The sequence below is a fragment of the Melanotaenia boesemani genome, chromosome 22, assembly GCF_017639745.1.
Source record: "Melanotaenia boesemani isolate fMelBoe1 chromosome 22, fMelBoe1.pri, whole genome shotgun sequence".
Taxonomy (NCBI): Eukaryota; Metazoa; Chordata; class Actinopteri; order Atheriniformes; family Melanotaeniidae; genus Melanotaenia; species Melanotaenia boesemani.
In genome coordinates this window covers 15489749-15507926 of record NC_055703.1, presented here as the reverse complement: position 1 = coordinate 15507926, position 18178 = coordinate 15489749, and the positions used below count along the sequence as shown (strand labels likewise).

At 39.0% G+C, this 18178-nt stretch overlaps 2 protein-coding genes across 4 annotated transcripts in view; one reads left to right on the top strand and one right to left on the bottom strand.

Moving 5' to 3' along the window:
• Positions 1-8272, top strand: part of wasf1 (WASP family member 1) — a 58863-nt gene extending 50591 nt beyond the window's left edge. For 2 of the 3 annotated variants that reach the window (XM_041976094.1, XM_041976092.1), the window contains 5 exons: positions 1518-1574; positions 2576-2739; positions 3544-3723; positions 5040-5611; positions 6614-8272. In XM_041976094.1, coding sequence (XP_041832028.1) covers positions 1518-1574; positions 2576-2739; positions 3544-3723; positions 5040-5611; positions 6614-6771 — 1131 coding nt within the window. In that variant the 3' untranslated portion in view covers positions 6772-8272. The remainder of the gene's footprint in view (positions 1-1517; positions 1575-2575; positions 2740-3543; positions 3724-5039; positions 5612-6613) is intronic. The other variant, XM_041976093.1, reaches the window with a different exon arrangement.
• Positions 8273-9981: 1709 nt separating this feature from the next.
• Positions 9982-16454, bottom strand: kif25 (kinesin family member 25). Its single transcript, XM_041976783.1, is given in 16 exon segments — positions 9982-10091; positions 10300-10455; positions 10977-11190; positions 11264-11320; positions 11322-11436; positions 13529-13627; positions 13629-13700; positions 13857-13964; positions 13966-13995; positions 14109-14184; positions 14248-14316; positions 14393-14430; positions 14532-14617; positions 14728-14875; positions 15886-16021; positions 16382-16454. Coding segments are annotated over 16 exon segments (1587 nt in total).
• Between the last annotated feature and the right edge of the window lie 1724 nt (positions 16455-18178).

The window sequence follows — 18178 nt, the reverse complement described above, 5'->3', positions numbered from 1 at the left end:
AATATTCCTGATGCATGATTTTCAGTTAAAATGTGTGTGTTTTTTAGCAGAGCAGAAGGTGGTGCATGTGTCTAAATGCGTCTTCCTGTGCATTTGAGCACAGAGGCTTCACCTTAGCCATGGCCCCATCGGGGAGGTAATGTGCCATTATGAATCAGAAGCTAATCAATGTGCATTAGCTTGAGGATTTATTCCTGTGCTCGCTCTCAGCGTCCTGGCCTCGGCAATGGACGGACAAAGCTGACATGATTTAGCCATGCCAGAGGAGACGCTGTCCACAGCCCACGTTGTGTTGAATCAGCTGCATGCCAGCAAGCCTGTTTCTTTTCAAAATCAACACACACAGTTATTGAAAAGGAAGACATAGGCTACCCTACATAAAAGGAATAGATTAATATTAGGGAGTTCCAGTGTTGCAAGCTTGTGTTTCAGAGCTTTTTTTTTTCTCAAATATTCACAGTTCTTGTGTCAGAAATTATTTAAATTTCAATAAATTCCTTAATTCAGCCCATACAGTAATGTCGGATGTCTAGTAAAAAGAAAAGGTTGTTGTCTTTATCATCATCTTTTTAAGACCTGATTCCACTCACCTTGACCCTACACTTGGCACTACCTTTCAGTTTTGCAGGGAAAAGTTTCCACTTATGTCTTTCTTTGGTTGTAGTAGTCATCCAGCCCTTTAGCAGGGGGTTGGGAGCTGTTTGGATGATGAGAGAGAGTTTATTTGTTTTAAACAATGATTAAAAACTTGTAGGATTTACATATTTTTCATTAAATGAAACAAATGGACTGTCATTAATGTGTGCTGATGTGTATTTAATGATTGAGAAAAGGAAAATACAGAATAAATCAAATTGATCTCTGAAATGTTTACCTTGAATATTTGTTTTAGTTGAACTATTTGTCAGGTAGCATTTTTCTACATGACTTTTTTTCTGCCAGATGGTTCAAGGTGTTTTGAAATGTGAATATACTTAGCTGAAGTCTGACATGTGCCTTCATCTTGTTATTGTTTGCAATAATTTGCCATCTTATTATGAGTTGACCAACGCATGTGTGTGTCTTTGTTTTGCACGCCAGTCATCAGTGTGTGTTGTAGCTGTAGCTCTGAAATTTTTCCTCTCATATAGAAACACACTTTTGTAGTTTGTTCATCCATTCCAGTGTGCTCTTTCCCTTTCTAAGTCAGTCGTCTTTTTGTTTGGGATGAAGTTTGGTTCTGTTATTTCCGTGTGTGTGTATGTGTGTTTGTGCAGGACTGCGTGTGCCGTAGCGTCCAGCCTGCATTGTGACGTCCCCCGGGCTGTTCATGCTGTCATTTTCTGTTTAACAGCACTTTTCTTTCCCCACTTTCCCTTTTGTCTGAATTGTTCTCACCGCCCACTCTGCTGTCCCTGTTGACTGTGTACAGCGGTGTTGTTTCTCATTTTTGTGCTGGTGTTTTTTTTTTTTGGTTTTGTTTTTAACCCCCTCCCCTCACTCCTGGTGCTTCTCCTGTGGTTTTTTTGTTCTTGTAGTTGCAGGACCCCCGCATGTATGATCAGGTCTATAGGTACTTAGACCTTCCAGGGCAGGTATGTGAAAAAACGGCGACTATTTCAAAATATTGTCTTTGAAAAAAATGTCAAACTACTGTTAAGTTTCTCGCTGTTCAGCTGTCATTCAAGATGAAGTCAAGAAGAGGCAGGGAGTGCTGAGAATTTCATTCATATATTAATTTATTTGCTGCCCTAATTTTTTTCTCACTAGCTTCCGTGTTTTAGTAAAGATACATTACATGTACAATGATTTGATTTGGTCAGTGAGTGAGCACTCCCCGTTCTCAAGCTTGTATGATACAATATTTTCTTTCCTGTAAACAGTTTCCCCTTAAAATCTGTGATTTGTGTCTTCAAGGAATTAAATCTTACTAATGAAAAAAAATACAAAACAGTGAGCCTAGCAGTCTAGATTTAATATTATTATTTTATTTTTATTTTTTTATTTTATTTGGTGGGAAGGTCCTTTCTAGACATTTAAATAGTTTTTTTCTTTCAATTGCAAATCATGTCATATACAATGTACAGTGCATTGTGTATGTGAGAGGGTAAAAAGCATAATAGAATAAATTGTAATATTAGAATATTTGCATTGAATTTAAATTTTGGTGCATGAGTTAAACAGAGTGAGTTTAGCAGCATTTAGCATCAGAAAAGAGTCTGTGAAGGGGGCGACTTCTGTTTTTTTTTTTTTTTTTTTTTTTTTTATGGTGTAGATGTAAATAGACTTCAAAATCCTCTTTCCTTACTTGTTTTTCTACTTTTAATTAATAAATCTAAGCACAAATCTCGATATTGCCTGTTTTGGTCATTTTAAAAGCCTCTCATTGTCTGTAAGATGTCTTGTAAGATGAAAGCGGCTAATCTGTTATCTTTTCTCTCTTTATGTCTATTATTACCTTTCTTCTCATCTCCAAATTGTCTGTTGTGGGTTCATCAATTTGATTCCTTCCCTTTGCCTTCTTTCCATCTTTCCCTTGACCTTTCCATTCCACCAATCATTTCCTTCTGTCCTCTCATCGCCCTCCCGGCAAAAGTTGAAGGCGATCGACCGTCCACAGGAGCCAGAGAAGATACCTCGAGCGCCTCACGATCGGAAGAAGGAGTGGCAGAAACTGGCGCTGGGTGCAGAACTCGCCCAGGACATACCCGAAGACAAACACAGAGAGGCCAACGGATCTGCTGGTTACCACGACAACAGGTAAATGAAGAAGGCTCAGTCTCCTCTTCTAAGAGATGTTTAGTGTTAGGAATAAATAACATTAGCATACATCCCAGTGGACATAAATACATAATGTTACATGTGCAATATGTGTGCCTTTACCTTTTTAAGATCTTAATTTGCAGAAAACTTTTTATTTTTTGTTTATTTGTTTGGGTTTTTTTTTTTTTATTATTATTTACACTTTGCCACCACCATGGAAAAGCAGCCACAGCAGGAATGATCATGGGTGCCTTAAAGTAGTGCTGGCACTTATTGTGTCCCCAGTCATTTCCCTGACAGCCAATATAAGTAACATGAGATTTTATGCAAATTGGTGGATTTCTTGGATGCATTAATATCATAAATGCCTGACAGAAAAGCTTTTCTGCAAGGTTGAGGATGGATTTCATCTAAGTGGATACCACAGTGTACCCTATACCGATGGTTGTAGAGGGATGATTCTTGATATCAATGACAAATGTCCTCAGTTTGAACAATGAAGCTCACAGAGTGAATAAGAAATGTTAAGCTGAAATTTATATGACTGTTAAAACATTAACAACGTAGAACATGTTTCTAGCTTATTGAAATGAATATTTCCTAAATGTCTTCACTCTTCTTGGGCCAGAAAATAGGCTCTAAGCTGAAAAGAAAAAAGAGCAAACAAGTGGCCATGAGCCACTTGGAGCTGTGAGCCGTTGCTCCGTGAAGTATGACCAGATACTTAATGTATTTAGATGAGGAAGAACCAAAGCTACAGACAATAAATGGCCATTTCAAACCGTCTCTGTCTCTAATCAGGGCTCCTTTGTACATGGAGCATTTGGATGGGCCGTTCTCGCTGGCAGCGCTGCCCTACAGCCAGATGAATGAGCTGCTGAACCGCACCGGGGACAGAATGTATTCCCGACCTCACGACCCTCCACCGCCACCACCTCCCGTGCACCCTCTGGGAGAGATCAAGCCACCCTCTGTGATCAGGTGGAGAAGGACTCAACACGTGACCTCAGCTTTTGCGAACATGTACACACAGACGTGCAATCCCAGCCCCTTCTCTTTGCCTTGTTAATCTGATTTTCCCCTCATACAGTTTGCCACAGGTTGGATTTCTGCTGTTAGAACAGAAAACATGCAGGGAAGGAGGGATGAATGAAAAAGAAAAGGTTTTGAGAAGTCCAGGATTAATAGTGTGTTGAGGCCACTGAGCATAATACAGGCTGTTTTTCTGCTCCGTGCTCTTGCTGCATATTCTGCCTTTTGATGGGTTGGAAAGATCAGAGAGAATGATTAAAGAACCAGAGACATAAAATTGACTTTTTTTTTTTTTTTTTTTTTTGCTGTTGTCCTTGCAGCTGTCTTCTCTTTTTACTTTCGACCCATTCTCACCTCTACCTTCATCTCTGTCTTATTTACCTTCATTTTTATTTCCCCTTTAACTTTTGTGTCTTGTCATTTTTTCCTTCTTATAAGTTGCCATCATTGGGTTTACTATCTCAATTTCCTTGTCCACGCTCCCTCTAAAAACTGCACTTGCCTCTTAATGCAGAGGAGTAGATATCATTGCAGATACAAGTGGGGAAATACACATTTTATTTCCCCCCTCGTCTCTGCCTCTCGCTGTGCTTTTGTGCAATTTTCTGTGTGGGAGGAAACCTTATTGTGAGCATGTCAGTCTTTATGTTGCAATGTCCTGGTTAGTGGCTATATTTACCTTCACAGCTCCAGTAACACCAGTAAATGTCTAATGTTCTTAACATCTTAATACAAGTTAAAGGGAAGTTTAAATTCTCTTGGATTTCAGTACTACCTCCTGATATGCCTTCGGTAACCTCACATTCAAGAATCAACTCTCCCCAGACTTATCTGATAACAAAAAGCTGCTCCTGGTCTCATTTCTTCCAAAATGTTCCAGCAGCCCATGCACTGTTGCACATTTTCTATTAAGAAGAATTTTTTTTTTAACTGAACAAACTAAGATTTTAACCTTTACTTCCGCATAAATTCCATTAAGCTTTTTGTTTAAACACAGCACGTAATTTTGCAGACTGAATTCAAACAGTGGGTGCTTGAAGATTTAATCAGCTGTAGCTTGTTAGCTAATTAAGATAATGTTAGCGTCATCTGCTGGTTAAAAACTGCTGACATTTTTCCAGCAGACTTGGTTTAAAACATGGATGTTGATGGTTACGTAGATGTTGTGGTACAGGAAGACAGGCTGAATGTGTGTGTCATGTAACACTGAGTAAAGAGTGTGAAGCTAATCGAACCACCCTGTTTTGTTCTTGTCCTTTTTCCAGCTCAAGTTCAGGTTTTTCCGACAGCAGACCTCAGTCTCCAGCCAGGACAGCAGGCCTCAATTCCAGCACTCCCCCCCCTCCACCTCCCCCTCTTCCTCCACCTCCGCCCCCTTTACCTTCCACAGGCCTGCGGGGAACCCCTCCTCCTCCCATTCCTCCCTTGCCAGTCCAGCAGCAGCCTCCAGCCATCCCACCTCCCCCTGCTCCTCTCCAGATCGCCCCAGGAGTGCTCCACCCGGCCCCACCGCCCGTGGCCCCTCCGCTCCACTCCTTATCCCCGGCCCGCCTTCAGCACGTTCTGGACAAGGGTCCATCTGCAGGCTCTGGGACTCAATCGGATGGCACCATCTTGCCTCCTCCCCCTCCACCACCTCCTCTTCCTCTACCCGGAGCACGAAGTGCATCGCCCTGCCTATCAGGCCCTCCACCTGTGCCAGCCTTTCCCTCAGCAGGAGCCATGGCCTCCCCACCACCACATGCAATGCACGATGTGGGAACAAAGAGGCACCATCCAGCCAACCTACCACCCATCAGCGATGCTCGCAGTGTCCTATTGGAGGCTATCAGAAAAGGTGGGAGTCAAGGTTGCAGCAGAAATGTCTGTGATTATTTGCTTTTACTTTTCTTACATTATATTTAACTATATTTGAATTCAGGAATTTTATCAAAACATCCTATTCAGGCAGTTAAATGTAGCTGAAACACAAATTAAATTTTTTCATTTTAAGTACATAACCCTGTATTGGCAGATACCAATTTTTCAAAGTCAGACATCTTGGACATAAACAAAGAAAATGTTCGCTGAGCTTTAACCTCATGTCACTCTACATTTATTTGTGGGTCCTTTTGCTTTTAGTTTTATCTTTAACAAGAGAAATGCAGCTTTAATCAGGCTTAAATTAACTGATTGAGTCAGATATTACGGAATAATAATCTCTCACCTTCTCAAACTCCAGAAGTGCCTTTACGTTACATTTTTCCATCATTATTGTGAAAGACCATCCAAAGAGCTTTGGGCTGAATTTCTGCACTTTCTTCCTCTACATGCTGGCAAAACACAGCCACTGGAAGCCAATGGGATGGCTTTCTTCCATTCCCTCAGCTCATTTCCTAGTTTATACATCCTGTCCTTAAGTCCTCTCGTAGAGTCTTAATCCCTCCCACCCAAGATGAGAGCAGGAGGCATTCACAAAAATGAGAAAAGACTGGACAAGGTTACAGACAGGCTTGCTTCTTAGCTATCATTTAAAAGAGATTTAGGTTAAATATATGTATGACTCATCTAAATATGTTTTTGTTGCCGTGCAACATTGTATTTTCATAATTTTTGCCAGTGTTTTTCTTTGAAATCTACTTACCAATATAGGATCATTACTAGACTTAATGCTTAAGACTTCTGGGAAGAATACACCTATGTATCCTCACTTATCCCTCCTTGCGTAAGCCTCTTTTTCTCCCTGGTGCATTTTAGTAATTTAGACATCCTTTAAGATGTTTTGCTTCCATGGGAGTAATTATCATATATTTTCATATAAGGTCATGAACTCAAGCCTATTCTTATTTCCCCGCTGCAGGCATACAGCTGCGCAAAGTGGAGGAGCAGCGAGAACAGGAGGCTAAACACGAGCGGGTTGGGAATGACGTGGCCACCATTCTATCGCGCCGCATCGCCGTGGAGTACTCGGACTCTGAGGATGAATCCGAGTTCGATGAAGGGGACTGGATGGAATGAAGGCTGCTGGGAAAAGAGAGCAGCGTTGGCAGCAATGGACAAACATGTTCAGGTGCCCCTCCCTCCACCAACACCCCACCCCTACACTCCGCTCCTCCCCATCAACGAAGAGGAGCATTGTTGTTGCCCACTCTCCTTCAGTCAAGCTTTTTTTTTATTATCTTGGCATATCTCTGTCTTGTTGTGGTTTGTGTTGGGCGGAGAGTCTCCGTCTTCATGTCCCCCCTCGTCTGGTGTTACAAGAGAAGATTTTTGCTTTCACTCTTCTCTGCACTGCCACATGACCTTTTTTTTCAGAGGGATTTCTTGAGATGACGTCCCCCATGTTTACTGTTAGACACAAAAACTTTTTGAAGCGCCACTTGATTTTGTTTCTTACCTGTGCATTAATGTAAAAAAAAAAAAAAAAAACACAGCTAGAGAAGGAAATACGAAGGCATGTTGCATTTATCTTCAGTTCTCCATAGTTTTGCCACCTGGTGGCTGAAGGCGGCATTGGGTAATGCTTCCTTTTTTTCTTTTTATTTACCTCTTATATAAAAAACAAATACAGTTTAGAAGGATGGTGGTTTCTAATTCTGATTACTACATGAAAAGTTTAAACACCAGCTGGTTAGATTTTTATTTCCACTCACTTTTTACCAGGACTGCTTACCACTAAGAGCAAACAGCTGATTGTGTTGTCATGTGTTGTTCATTGTGTGGTTCAGTTGAAGTTGGGGAAGCATATGGCTGCTTTGACCACATGTGTGCATATCCATCCACTTACCTTTACCCCAGGGAATCATATGCCAAGAGAGTGCATTTTTTTTTGTCTGTCCAGGTTCAGAGGAGCCACTTCTGCCCATAATGACATCAGGAAATGTCAGAGAAACCGTAAGCCATTGATCTTTAGGTATAATCAGCTCCAATCATCTTCTCATGTTTTTTTGCTGCAGAAATTGACTCTGGAAGTGATTTGAAGCTGTAGATGCACATCAGAATTCCTGCCTCTTCTTGTCACTGATAAAAAGTCAGTGTACACAGAAGAACCTGACCAACACCAGGTACAAACCATTCAATACCATTGAAGGCAGCTTTTTCCTGTCAGATCCCCCTTTACTGTGTACCTGCCCACAAACGAGAAGCTTCTCCTCGTTGTTCAGAAGAAGAAACTCTACGTGATACTGCCTTTTTGAGGCCTCAAAGAGAAGGATACATTATGCCTTGTTTTGGCTCATTTTGAAGAAAATGTCTGCCATCCTTTTCCATTTGTTTTTTTTCTTCTACTTGCCTTATTGTTCGTACAAAACGTATTGTTGAGTTGATGAATGTATCGTGCTGTTACTACTTACTTGCCTGCGCTTGTATGGATTTGCTGTTTCTATGTTTGGGGGGAGGGCACCAGGGGCAGAAACCCTGGTTTAAAAGAAGAAAATGATTAGATCATTACTGTATAACATGTAACTTATGTAACTGTTGACTGTAACAGTTTGCTTGAATTAATAAAAATCTAATGTTATGTTTCAGCTTTACTTTTATGAGTTTGCTGCTGAGCTAAATATGAGCTTTATGGAAACACAAAAGGCTGTGATTTGTCCCTTTTGGGCTGCTGTTTTTGAACGAGTTTAAAAGAATCATCTAAATTATGCAAAAAGAAAAAAAATCCATTCTCTTTCCTAATTATCAAAGCTTCACAAAATTCATACACAAGTTTCACAAGTCACACCTCTGACTGCTCTCATCTTGGTGGAGGAATTCTTTCATACAAGCATTGTTATTCTTACATAACTCTCCTCACACTTTCACATTCCTCCATTTCCATTTTCCTCTCCTCTCATTCTCGCTTTGCTCGTCGTCTTAAATCTCTTTTTCTGTTTCTATCATCTTTCTAAACTAAAAGTGCTTCTGCAGTTTTCACGTTTATTATGTTGTCATTCTTGTTTTTATCTTATTTCTTTGTTCTGTCACCATTCATCTGCAAGCGTGCAGTTTCAGCTTTCATGTCAAGGTAGTGTGTGACATCTGAGTCTCAGACTTGTCAGCTTTGGGACTGCATGGATTAGAACTTCACTTCATTGTGAGAAGCTCTTGTCACAGTTTGCAGAGCGCTGGTAGGAGGAGGCTTATTTAAAAAGGGGAAGTGATGGAAAAGATTTAATTACTAGATATTTTACTCATGCTGGCGTTATGTCCAATTGTTTCAGACCGAAGGGATTAGTCATTTGTTTTTTTTTCCAAAACTGGAGTCAAATAAATAAAATTGCCTCTGCAAATAATCACCATCTGTTTTACTTAAATTTTTCACCAATGTCACAATGGAAACTTTTACAACTCCCTGCTCGAAATGTGCTTGTGCAAAATCTTTTATCTGCCTGCTTCTACCGAGTGATGGCTAGAAATAACAGCATCGCCCATGCAGCTCTTTATGTGCATTTATCTTCTGTAATCTACACACAGCCATTTGTATAGAAAGCCCATTGTGAGTCATAAACTGGACATAAATTGTTTATTTTAGACAGTTGGCACAATGTACTCAAGCCCTCTTATCTGATAACGGCTAATTCTGCAATAGACTGATACACAAATGCATATGTACATAGCATCTGTTTAATATTTAGTAATACTGATCAGGCTTTTGAAGAGTTTGTAATGTAACAGAAGAATGTAATTATTACATATTCAATGTGTAGAATGTTATACATACATAACTAAAGCTAAAACAGAAGGAAGGGAAAGCAGCTGCAGGTAGGAAAGAAATGAGCACATGAAAACCACTATAAAGATTTTGCATTTTCCAATACAGTTAAGTTTGATCTACATCCTACTAATAATCTAAAGTGGAAATCAGTGAATTCTTTCTTAGTTAAAGGATTGAGCAGACAAAACTTAGTCTAGAAACGTTAACTACTCTGTCATGTTAATATGCTAAAAATATTTAATTCAATCAATGTATAGAATAGCAGGGAAATTGCCTGCTAAATAATTCAATAGATTTTTACTGTTTAAGGCTGAGAACATGAAGGTATTGGTCATTTCAGAGTTTCACAGATACAATAAAAAAAATTTAAAAAAAAGCAGATCTGACAGTTGATCATGAATTATCAAATAAAAACATCTTTAACTTTCTCTTACTTTACTTTATTTTGTCTGTTTGCATGACTGATTAAGGATCTGCTTTGTCCCGTCTGCCTCTTGTCTGTCACTTAACTTTGAGTGTATTACTCAAAGTTACTTGGACTTGGTGGACCAGGAGGCCAAAAAGCAAAAGACTGCAGGGACTCTGATGAAACGCTGCATTGGAGAGACGTATTACACCACCAGCAGCTTGGCATCGCCACCTAGTGGACAAAGTGAAGAGGAACAAGAGGAACATATTGCCAATGTGATGGAAAAGATAAAAATTATTTATCTTTGGAGTTTTTCATAGTGATTCAGTTTCAGTAAGATGAAACTGACATTGTCATGGAATGAGTTTTCCTTGGGGTTAGATGGGAGGAACCGGTGACACAGGTTCTTAAATATTAGCCAAACAATTGTGCATCTCACCGATTGCATCTTGTAGCAGATGGATAAGTCTGCTGTTCCTGTAGGAGACATGTGGTCTCTGTTCAGCTAGAGCTCCCAGGACATCAGAATAAGTCGATAAACTGTGGTTTATATATGGCACCTCTCACAGAGCAGCACCTGAAACTTCTGTTACACCTGGTTTGCACGTTTAGAAGTTAGTTGATTTTCTTTAAGTGAACAAGCATCAGTTGTACTGGGTTTACCAAATAGCTTAAAAAATAGAAGAGAATTCCAAAGGACTATAGTTTCAGTTTTGTAGTTATATATTTAATGGACTACTTACAAAATAATGCATTAAATACATTATATAATACTACTACTACTACCAATAATAATATTAATAATAAAGACCATTACAAACACAAGCTTTATTTGAGCTGCATGTTTAAATCAAACCCCAAATGCTACCTAAAATCTTACACCAAACACATAACATCAGCTTGTTTGGGCTGAAATGCTACTGTTGAGTTTCAAAAAGCAAAATTAAAATTTTAATCAGCAGTTTAAAAGCCTTTTAAATAATCTTTTGCAATTTGGCACACTAAGATGGGTTCGTTTTCCAGTTCAAATCTTCCCTAATGCATTCTGTAATACTCAGGCTTTAATGCTCTCTTACTGCCCACAAACACAAAGAACATCCTTCACTGAGCTCCTACCAACACACTTGTTCCCTGCCAGGTCCACCAGCTGCAGCTTAGTGCTGAACAGAGTCTGGGAGACGCTGTGTCTGGGTGAGATGCAAGGGGGAAAAGAAGGGGAGGTATATGGAGAGGAGGCAGGGCTGGCAAAAACCTTGTCAGGTGAGTTGCGGATGGTGGGGTCGGCACGTTCTTCCTTATGGGTGGAGTGCTGCATGTCTTTTTTGGCACTCTAGCTTGCAGGCTAAACGAAGAACAATGAATATAGGACCTGGATCATTGGTGTGGAGATGAAGTTTAAGAGCACTTTTATGAATCTTACCCAGGGCCAAAGTGTTGGGGCTCGTGGAAGAAATGGTGAGGGGTGACTATGAAGTGGGAGCGAGACGAGTCTGTGTGGATTAGGGTGGGACAGTGAGTCCTGAGCTTCAGAACATGGTTAATAATTCGTATCACCTCAGAGGCATTATTCACAGGCCTGCAAGACTAAGAGTGAAACCCATTTTCAAAAGCTGCCATCAAAATTTTAGTGTTTTTTAACAATAAATTAAAGTCTATGATTTCCTGTCAGTTGCATTAGTCTTAAAGTCTAATGTACTACTGCACCAAACAACAGTCACATTTCACAATTTTTTGATTAAAATATATATCGTTAATATAGTTAATTTCACTGCCTTTTTGATTACAAGAGGCTCTCTAGTAGATGATTTGATCATCTAATCATTTGACTGAATAACCGCTTTAAGAACTGCAAGATCAAATAATTTTTATTAACTAGGTGTGTATTCAATATGTCTCCCAGATTTGAATAAAAATAAGAAAATAGTTGTTTAAAAAAAGTACAAAACTTCCCTAAAAAACACAATTGTACTGGAATTTCTCTTTCTGAAGTTATCTTTTTGTTACCATAATTAAATTTTTTTTAATAAATGTTTGCCTCTTTGTCTTACAATTTGAGGGTCGAGCTTCATCTGCCCGCTGTAAATGGAAGCGTAATGATAGTTTGGGTGGGTCCATCCGTTCAAACACCCTTTCCTCATATCATTAAATTTGATTTCTAAGAGTTTCAAAAGGTGGAGGTTTAAAAGCATTGCTACTGCAAAACTGTTAAAATAAATAAATAAACATATATTTTTCTGTGTTAATTAAAAATTAAATCTAAATATAAAAAGTAAAAACTCAGTTTAAAACTTGGGGAGCCACCAAACAAACTTTTCCAACTTGCTCCCCAGTCAGCTTCACTTTTTAAAGGTACAGTGTGTGAGAATTACTGACACCTAGTGGCAAAGATGGGAATAGGAATTACTTTGAATGCCCAGCACTGATGTGAATGGACAGTGGCCGTCAGTGGCCAAAATTCTTCCAGACATAACAGTGTAAACATCTGCAAGTGGATCCAGGGCCCTCATGTGTTGCAATGATTGCGCTACAGGTAACTATATTAACATTATGTACATGAGTACTATCTTCTATGGTCCTTTTAATGTGTTACTTATCCCAAATGGTGCTTTAGCACCTATTAAAGCTGGTACTGCGGTGGTACATACAGTATATGGCAGGAGCCATAGACCCATGGCAAGTAGATATAAATGTCTCATTTTAAGATAATAAAAACTAAGTTACTTAAGTAAATTGATTACATTTCAGTAGAAACACAGTTTTTAATGGTATATTGCATTTTTTCTGTCATTGGCCTTTGATTTTGTTGCATGCTGTTATGTAAAGCACATTGAATTGCTTCTGTATATGTAATATGTTATGTAAATAAACTTGCCTTCTCTTGCCACCAAAGTGAGAAGATGAAACTGATGTACTCTTGCTGTTTGGTTTGTCTTAAATGACAAATTCTCATCAGAAATTATATAGCTGAAATTTGACTAGAATTGTCACCAAATCTTCCATCAGTGCAAATAAATAAATAAATAAATAAATAAAAAAAAGACAAAAACATTGATTGAAGATTGCCTGATAAGCAACAGTTTGTAAGTAAAACAGAAAAATGGACCAACAGTAAGGACTGGTGTTCATCAAGTCAATATGAGATAAAGCATCTTTGACTGGTGTGTTGATGGAGCCTCCAGCTGTTACATGCCCTCTGCAGTTTTAACAATCTGGGTCATTTCAATGACTCAGCCTTGGGAGAGGGACAACTGTCGTCAGCCAAACTTCAGTCAATAGAGTGAAATTATTTAAGGATAAAATGAACTGTCAAGCAATCAGTTTGGTGTGTGCTGGTGTGAACACTCATGCTATTTACTGTGTGCTCTTATATGGCAATAACGTGCTTCAAAGGTTATTGACTGTTACTAACATAAAAATATTAAAAATGAAAAAACAGAGAAGCTGAATGGAGCTGAGCAGGTCACTCAACTCCATAAATCTGTTCGCTAGAGCTGTAAATTAATGGCTGAAAAGGGTACAATGCCTTTCAGTGCCATTTTGCATGTTACTCTATGTTTGATTAAAGAAAATTGTGAACAAATGAAAAAAAATCTTGTGTTTTATTTCAGTATTTAAATTATGTTTTAAAACATAGCCTCCACAGTTGCCTCTGTTCTAAATGTAATCACTCATATGTGAGGGAGGTGACCTGGCTGGCACCAGAGGAGGTGGTGATAACATCCCGGCGCTGGCCTGCAGCGTTTCCATGCTCATCTCTGGCGAGCAGACACCTTGTTGCTGTACACCTCCATCACCGACACCTCCACAGTGTGACTTTCTGCTGGCCTTTCTGAGATAAGCCTAGGTACCAATGGAAACAGATAAACATGGGCATGTGATAAGAAAAAAATCTGCTTGAACATTAAGTGTGTACTATATATACAATTAACCTAAATCTACACAGTGTCCAGAGATTATTAATTATTTTTCTTGATATTTGGAAGGTCTTTCTCTCACTGAAAGAGCTCAGCAGCAGTCTTGGGGATAATACCCTGCTGAACTTCCTGCTGCATCCCTGACTGCTTCCCTAGTGACTGGGATCCCATCATGGTGTGAGTTTTTCCGCTGCCCATATGCCATTATACACATATTATAGCTGCAATGCAGGGAAGGACAAGCCATCCAACTAATGCTGCGAAGCTCAGTTTGTTGAATGAAAACAACTGAATGACGCTATACTAGATGTTGTGCTTTTCATTTTACACTCACCCATCCAGCAGAGATCTAAGGAGCGACTTCACATCTTCAGACACAGCATCCTGGGAGTCTTCTGGTCCATGCACCCCAGAAGAAACACATTTGCCAAAATGGAGAAAATAACTTAATGCTTCATTAAGTCAGTATTTTGTGTAAAACTCAAACATCTTGTGTTGCACAGGAATCCCTCTTTTCAGGCAATTCACCATGACCATGTCCTCTAAAAACATGAGGCAGAGTTAAAATGTAAGAGCAGTGCAGCTGACTATCAGTAATGAATAAAACTGGCTTTGAGCAGCTGGTTGCATATACTACTTCTTCTGATGATGCAGGCCTGAAACACAAAGGACAGTAATTTTAAACTTTTTAAGCATTTCTTACTCTAATGTTGTGGTTTTTTGCTGTATTTCATAGTGTGGAGAAATGACAACCCACCCTGGTCCACTGGTGAAGGGCTGGATATGGTCAACGGGTAGAACTGGACGCACCCTGCAGTTAACCCTGATGTTTCCTTTCAGCTCCTACATAAAAACAAAACCAACCATCAGGCATTATTAATGATTTATACTCATCAGTTATTCTTAACTGATGAACACAATGCTGATTCTTACAATAAAAATCTACTCATCACCAGAGTGTAGAGAAGTTCTTTTCCCTTCTGCCTCTCTGATCTGCACTTTTCCCTTTCCTCCTCTAGAGAGCACTCCAGAGCTGCAACACAAGTCTGCAAATCTGGACAAGTGAAGGGACGTTTAAGATCCAGTGCATCTGTTTCTATTCTGCATTCAACATTACAAAAGAGTTAGGGAGGAATCTGATGTGGTACAGTACAGTCTAAGTAATAATAAAACTTGCAGATCGATTTAACTTAAAGTGACTAAAGAGCCTGTTTGGGTAACAACTGTGTTATACTGGGTATATCTTTGAATCCAGGCCAAATCTTTTACCCTGGAGCACCAATGTGCACTCACAAATCACTAAACTATCCCATTCAGACATAAAAACAATATTTAAAGTGCAAATTGACACTAAATGTTACACACAATGGTGAGAAAGAAGCTAAAATATTTCAAGCATTTCCTAATTTCTCCTCAACTTTATTGATGGAAATAAAAAATGAAAGATCAATTGAGAAACTTAATTTTCTTTGGAGCAGCTTGTAGAAAATGTGCTTTTTGTGCTCAGGCTTATTTTGGCTAAAGTAAATGACAAAATCCCTTTCAACCAATCATGGGCAAAGAGAGGCTGACCAGGTGACTGGCTAACGTGCGTAGAACAGGTGACAACCTTCATTTAATACAAAGGGCAGGTTGCAAGAGAGCAAAGGGGATGGACTGTGTGAGAGGATTACCCTGACTGAGATACAAGCAACACGTAGCCTTTGAATCCCTTTGTGAGATGTACCTTTGTGTTATGCCAGACCCTTACAACTTCTACCATACCAATCCTTAGATTTGAACTCTCTTTAGTCCAGCCCAGAGTGCTGCCAGCAGTTAAATTCAGTAAAAACAAATGTTTTAATTATAGATAGTCGCAGTTTCTTGTTACAGAGCTTGTACAATTTTTGCTTAAGGGCAAAGTGTGAGTGCCTTAAGATATTCCTCCTCAAACAGCCGCCTACTCATGCCCTAAGATGAAAACTTCTGGCAATAACAAGTGGTTCCAATTAACCTCAGCTCCAGTTACAGAAACCTGCAGGAGATGCAAAGATACCACATACATGTTAACCACCAGTGGCACACATTCAGATAAGAACCAGTAAATTCAACTTTCTTCAGCAGTTTCTTGCTGAGTTATTGTCCTTTTGGGCTGATGATGGTTCACAGCCTTTGTGTCCTCTTCTTGGTCCCAACACAACTTTCCTAAACACTGAACGGGATAAAACAGAATCATATTCTGCACCTGCATGTGAATAAATTGTCTTTCTTACAGTCAGCAACAGCAGGACTATCAGCTAAAATAAGATCCATACACATGAACACACAAGTGATCCCATACAATGTTACAAAGGCTGGAGTATCCACCTACTTACATCATTTAAAAAGTACATCAGAAACAGCAATTAATCATACAAAAGTTTTATGTTCTTCATAAATAGAGAAAAATGCAACATCTGCTAAATTGTTTTTAGTAGGAAAAGCCCAAATAAAATATCAAAGAATGCTCCTGTAGCTCCTGAATCCACACTAGGACTTTGCAGGTAGTACTTGGAGGACATAAATTGAGCTTTACATTAAGTCACATAACATATACCAATGATCTACTCCATTACTAGCCCCACTCACTTACCCTCAAATTGTGCTCCAGCAGATGCACCTGATGTGCAAATATTTGGTCACGGTTTATAAACTGAGGCATTTTTCCCCACAAGTAACTGAGTCAACAGAATGGAGATTACCTGGCCTTCTCCCTTTCCTCCTCTACTGATCAAATAATGTCCTCTAAAGTCAATAATCTGATTAGTAACGATCAAAAACAACTCTGGTCAGTTTATTTGTCAGTAGGTGAACACTGTACTGTCTGTCTTACTGTACTGACTGGTAGAAGCTGTGGAAAGCTTCACTTCTTATTAAAAAGAAAAAATTTCAGATTTCCTTTATCAGCCTATCTGTGATTGATCGTGGGCTGATACTCGGATACTTTTGGGTCAAAAAGTGTTAGGAGCAGCTTCTGTGTAGGTGTGTATAGACAATGTTCAGAAATAAACACTTTATAAGATTGTTTATTTATTCAGCCTACACTTAATTCCACATGTTAACATTGATGCAGCTGTCTGCCTCTTTACCAGCAGATCCAATAATTCTGGACCTGAATGCATTATTATAATAAAAAGAAAAAAAACAACTCCATTCAATCTTTAGTAAAACCTGGCTAAAATAACATAGAAGAGAAGAGCAGGCATCAGACACAGACACACTGTTTCTACACTAACTGAAAACAGTTTTCATCTTTCTCATGTAGGTTTTTTCTATTTATTTTTCTCCATCAAGCACAATGTAAACGCTGATCTAACATCTAACATTGTGCTATATAGATTTTTGAGTATAGATTTGTATTTTAATATCAAATTACACTTTTTGGAAGTATTTAACATGTCTGCTCTCACTAATTCCTGCAATCTAACATAATAGTTTTAGTGGCTTTGAGGAGCTGCACTGCTGATATTCACATTTAAGGGAGCTCAAAGATTAGTGGTGTACATAAATGTATATGCTGTATAGGCTAGTCTGGACCGAAATGCCTGAGACAATTCTTTTGTCCAAGTCTGCCCCTGCATTCAGTGCAGTGATGTCTAAGACATCATAAAATACCACAATAGCTAATCTTCTTTTTGCAGCTACAGATTAAAAAATTATGCTTTTGGCTGTGTTTGTCTGTGTTTGCTAGCAACATAATTAAAAAAGTTTTGGACAGATTTTGAATAAATGTTCAGGGCATATTAGAAATGACATAAGGGACAAGTGATCACATTTTGGGGGTGACCCAGATCACTGTCTGGATCCAGGATTTTTTTAAGGATTCTTTCCTGTTAGGAGATATGGATCATTTTGCCATTACAGCTTCCAACTCATCAGATAATGTCCAGAATCATTGGCAAAAAAAAAAAAAAAAAAAAAAATACAAGATGTCTTTGTGGTCAATGTTATAATTAAAAATGTTTGACCCAGACAATGTTGATATTCTGGATCAGAAAGTTTAGAAGGTTCAAATATAGGACGTACTGGGTGGGCTGTTGGGTCCTTTGGGGCTTTGGGGGTTTTCTCAGGTGAGTGACCCTATGACTTGACAGGGGTCTGTGCTTTCTGAGTGCTTCAAATGGTGAAAACTTTTACTCAAAATCTGGATACAATCTAATGTGTGTCATCTGGCCCCTGGTGGATACCTACTGCACTAAAACAATTCTGAAATAATAATAAACAACTGAATGTTTTTGTTTGTTTGTTTGTTTGTTTGGGGGAAGGGATTTTGATAAAGGAAAAATTAAGACTTAAGATTTAAAACATTGTAATTTTCTGCAATTATTTCTTGGGACAGGCTGTAAAGGTTTGACGTTGTGCGGTCGTAACACTTTTTGTCGGAAG